This window comes from Protopterus annectens, chromosome 1.part0 (assembly GCF_019279795.1).
Source record: "Protopterus annectens isolate FY-2018-M chromosome 1.part0, PAN1.0, whole genome shotgun sequence".
NCBI lineage: Eukaryota > Metazoa > Chordata > Ceratodontiformes > Protopteridae > Protopterus > Protopterus annectens.
This window is the reverse complement of record NC_056725.1, coordinates 293330078-293335397: the sequence shown is the minus strand read 5'-3', so window position 1 is coordinate 293335397 and position 5320 is coordinate 293330078. Positions and strand designations below refer to the sequence as shown.

Below are 5320 nucleotides of genomic sequence, written 5' to 3'. Positions count from 1 at the left end.
ACGAGTGGCGTACCCCAAGGATCAATCTCAGGGCCTCTACTGTTTGGGATATACTTTTCGGAGGAGAAAGCCAAAATCAGTGATCTATGGCTTACCAAGTTTGCAGATGACTGCAAGGTGGGCGCTGTCTTAAATTCCCCTACTGATGTGAGCATCCTCCAAGAGGGGATTGTACAAACTAATGACTTTTGCCAGAAGCATGGCCTCAAACTGAATGCCAAGAAATGCATCATTATCCCCTTTGGGAGAAATGCTGTCCCCACTAATTATCACATGAGTAACAAGTACTAAGCACGCAATCAGTTGTGAGGGACTTGAGCACCCAAGTTGATAGCAACCTGACTTTTGGCCACCTCATTGTCTCCGTTGTACAGAAGGCTTTCTACATGGCCCACCTCATAAGTAATGGTATTTCATCCAGGAACAAGGACGTCATAATATTCCTGTACTCCTCCCTTATCAGGCCAATTATTGAGTACAATGCCCCCTTTGGCATGTACCTTGCCAAGCACATGTAGCAGTTGGAGAGAACACAGAGGTTCCTGACCAGGAAAATCCAAGGTCTCAAACACTTATCCTATACAGATAGGCTAAAAGCCCTGTCCCTCTACTCAGTCTTGTATAGACTGCTCAAAGGTGACCTGTGTCTGTCATACAAGGCCATCTCAGACACAGCCTTGATGGAGTTGCTGCATATCCATAAGTCAAACTCCACTCACGCAACCTGCATGCAAGGCCTCAACCTGGTCTGTGACATTAATAGAACTCTTTAGCAGGATAGATTTGTGTACCAAAGAATCCCCCATCTGTGGAATAGACTCCCTCTGCATGTCAAGCAGAGTACCTCACTAGCCTTCTTTAAGAGGAACCTGGATGACTCGATGGAAAACAGAAAATACATCCCTGGGATCCCACCTGTGTCCCTGCTGGAGAAAGGAAACAGCTGTTGACTTTGTGAAGAACATGGGCGAAATTCTTGGGTAGGCTTATAAAGTCCCCGGGCCAGTAGCCTAGTATCGTCCTATAACAGAGCACCTCTGCCAGAGTGACACCCTAGGCAGCCGCCTAGTTGGCCTATGCCTAAGACGGCTATGCCCTCCGTGAGGGGGGGGGGGCACCAATGTGTGGTATAACAGCCTTTTGTAATGCTAAGGAAGCTTAGCTACAGCTCGGTCTGAAACTTTGCAAAATTAATTAAAAGCCTGCTTAGGAAGGATGGCAGTGACATATTAATTCTTTGACTGAAAATGTATAGGTTGCCCCAAAATGCTAACACCTGCCTGACTTTAGAAAAGAGGAAAAAATAGACTGTTAGTTTAACATATCGTGCTCTACACTTCTATTTATTACTCGACAACACTGACATCCACAGTAAACTGGAAGCGTCCCAGGAAACATTTATTGTGTTTCAGCCACTGAATTCCAGGAATCAGTAACAACAAGATCAGGTACGCACATTGAAAGCATTAGTGCACAGTAATAGTGATGAGCATCGCGCTGTCCCGGTCACATATACGCGTCACACCGGGTGTTTAACTGGCCGTAAGTACTACAGTATAATTTAGTAAAGACGCCCAAACTTCCCATGGCCTCCAGTATTCCCAGTCCTCACTGACCTACTAAAAAGCGCTGTAGGAGGTGTGGCCTCCAAAGTACGTACCAATCACAAGACAAAGAGTGATTTGCGAACTGTCAGCAGCTCCGGCTCCAACCAGTGCCCGTAAGTCCAGAGAGGGTCAACATTTTTGGGGTACATTGTGAGCCTCTAACAGGAACTGTAAAGAGAAAGCAGTGGGTGAAAAGTACCACCTGTCTTCTTGGGACGCACTTTACGCACTTTTACTGAGTTTTATTTACAGTAGCATAGCGACTATACGATCCTCAGCAGTGTTCTGAGACTGTATAGTCGCACTTGGTCTCCGAGACTAAAAAGGCTGGCTTGAAAGACTAATGAAGAGATAAGGAAGATTCTCCCTCCCCCGCCTCCTGAACGACACTAACAGCAGCACTAGTGGCACAATCAGTGCTGTAAGACTGAGGGGCATCGAGGGCACCAGCCTGCATAGTGCATTCTCAGGACTTAAGGCACCACTTTAGGGACAGTTTCAGCCATGACTGCTGACAAGGAAAAGAAAAGGTGAGAGTTTCTGCCAAAATCAACTGCTACATGGATAAGGGGGCACGCACTGTTATTAGGGAGCGGAGCCCCCGCTGACTGGCTGTAGTAAATCTTTTTAAAGTGTTTAATGTAGCCGGGAACTGGACAGTGCAGAGTACTTGTCTCAAAAAAGAACAGTCAAACTTTTTGCTGTTTGCGGATGTGTGCACACAGTTCACACTTTTATGTGTTAATGCTGTCATGACAGTCCTGTTGAGGGGGTGTTGATTTTTTTTTTTTTTTGCTTTAGAAATGTTGTCTTGAACATGAATACACATTTGGACGTAATATACACACTTTCACTACTACAGGGTTGTGTTTTTTAAACGTTTTGGCTTTAGCATTCATTTGGCATAGTGTTTTACCGGTCAAATTAACTGATTACTGAATGTTATGACTTTACACGCTCTTTTGCAAACTTACACGTGTGACTGACGCGCCTCAAGTTTTAAATACAACTGACAAGAGTGAATTTCTCTTAAAAGAGATTCCTTCTTATTATGTAAAGTATAACCGTACACTACATGTACGAGAGTATAACATGGTTTTAACCAAGCTTGGAGGTCCAGTTGTTGTTCTAGATCAGAGGTACTGCATTTATGGTGGGTTTCCAACCCCTGCTACTAAAGACAGTGCAGTATATGGGTTTAGATTGTTGGTGAGAATAAATTTGGTTAGTGTCACTTTTAGATATTAGGTGCTGGTGGTGTTCTTTTAGGGGGCGGTAAAGTACTGTTTTTACTAACATTGTGCCTATATATCTTGACAACTGTGCATCAAACACAAGCTGCATTGTTTTAAAATATAACCGCACAGACTGAAAATTACAAGATACTTATTCAAGCAACATTATCTGTTTTAAGTGATTGGGAGGAAAGGCAAACTGTTTCTGTCACTGTATGCGTGTGATACTCCGTGTTCATTATAACCCTCAGCACAGCACTCACAGCTGTGTCTATTTTGTTTCACAGTTGTACAGTACCTTTCCTAAAACATGTGATTTTTTTAAATAAACGGTTGTGTTTTGCAGTCAGCAAAGAAACGGGGTTATTTCAGAAAAGTGAAATTATTCTGTCAAGTTTCTCAATAAGTAATACGAATATTTTAAAAGTGCCTGTGATTTGGGGCCTTTGTGCCTGTGTCTAGGGTAAACAGGGTGAAAGGTAACTCTGCATTTGTGGGGTTGAGTCTCGCGGACAGGCTCCTACTGACGCCCCAGCCCAAGCGCAGCAGGTCGCGGACACTTGTTTAGGGCCAGCGCAGATTGGCTGAAGCGCGGGAGTGCTGGGAAATGCCTCCAACAGACTGGCAGCTCAGAGTCAAGGTTATACGAAGCAATGCATGCTGCACAAATCATTGCATAAAGTAAATACAGTTTTAGGCTGAAACAAGTTAGTACATTGCACTTGCTAGCTTTTGCAGAACATGTTCTGGCAGAAGAGCATTTCTGTGCTGCATATAAACAAGCCTACCGTTAGCGTACCTGGTAGCAGCTACTAATGATACTGGTATACCTTTCAAATGTACCTGAGCTTTCGTAAAAATTGCGCTTTATCCTATATAAAATGTGTGATTTTTTCACGAGAAAAGTACTGCGGCGACAGTGTGATGTTAGGCATTGCAGTCAGCCTTGCTGAGAAAATGCAGGCTCAAAGAAATTGTTTTTGTTATGCAAACATAAAACTGTTCATAAATTTGTGTCTATCTCCTGTCCGTGATTATTTTCAAATTTTATCCGGATTCTTAACTGAAGATATTGGGGAGTATAGATACTTGGATGATGTTTGTATTTAAAATGCTCCTTCGTAGTACTAACAGTCTCAGGGGCTCTCAGCATTAAGTTGTGAAGAATTAGACTGAAGAAGATTTGTGTAGAGAATGTCTGTCGCGATTCTGGTTTTTAATGCAGACATATTCGTTAGTGATGGAGATCCTAGGATAATCTTTTCTGTCCCTGATGCTCTCTTCTGTGTCTTGATTATTCAATATTAATAATGTAGCCGATACAAAGTGGCTCACTGTGATAAAGTAAAGAATCACTATAAATGTAGGCTACACAGTAGTATTGCCAGACTAACTAACAAGTAATTGTTTTAAGAATACATTGAACAGCCCCGCAAATGAATTTCCACACCCCAACCCCAACCTAATATAATTATCAGAATATAAAACATAGATTATGTGATAGGAATACCTTCCTAATTTATAAGAAATGGAATTACTTGGAAACGCAGTAATCCATGATGTATGAAAGCTTGCTTGCACAACTATTTCTTATTTGAAATGTAGAATGTTTGCTGGAAACCTGTATTTACAATACTTATTTATTTATTTTTTTAGTTTTACGTGTTTTTTTTCTGATGCCTGTTTCTTTCTTTTAAAATTCTGGTCTGCTCCTAATTTGACATTTTTTTAAGAATTTCATGATTTGTCAGCATTTTTGCAATTTTCCCCCTTTTAAATGTGTTAATTCTTTGCCTGTTTCTGTGGTTTGTTGACATATTCATTGTACACTTTTATTTTCAGCATTTTTCTTGTGCACATATAGTTTACAATGTTGAGCCTCTAGGATTAAAGAAGCATTGGTGCATCTTTAAATGTATGTTTTATACTCTAACCTAATGTTGTTGCCCCCTGACACCGACATTTGCTCGATCCTCAAAATGTTGTCACTATACAAATGTTAAAGGAATGCTTTATTTTCAATTGTTGCCACATAAAACCATAAAATGGCAATTTTTAAAGGTGCATTCCTATCACATAATCATGTTTTATATTGGTCTGTACTGCAAATATTAGTCTAGAAAGTTGCAGAGAGACTGTGCTTGAGTAATGAAGTTTTCAAAGTATGCTTATAGAAAATGTACCCATGCTTTGCTACAGCCTTGCAGGGAAAAGTAAAGGAAGTAAAATAATCAGGAATGAACAAAGTAAAGATGTGCATAAGTAAGTCAGGGACAATGGCTGAAAATCAGGAATATGATTAAACAGTAGTGTTATTTATTGCCATGCGTATTAGCATATTTGACATAATTCAGTGATATTAAACCTAATTTTTTTGCCACTGAATGCACACCTGAAGTACAAGTTATTAAATTTCTGATGAAAAAGATCACAATTTTTTAGAATGCTGGGCCTTCTTTGTTCCACCCAATAACCCAA

General features: G+C 40.8%; 1 protein-coding gene across 1 annotated transcript in view; it reads left to right on the top strand.

The window, feature by feature from the left end:
* Positions 1-1694: 1694 nt before the first annotated feature.
* Positions 1695-5320, top strand: part of EPAS1 (endothelial PAS domain protein 1) — a 1067454-nt gene continuing 1063828 nt past the window's right edge. The window contains exon 1 of the mRNA XM_044059908.1: positions 1695-2137. Within this exon, the coding sequence (XP_043915843.1) occupies positions 2112-2137 (26 nt within the window). The 5' untranslated portion in view covers positions 1695-2111. The remainder of the gene's footprint in view (positions 2138-5320) is intronic.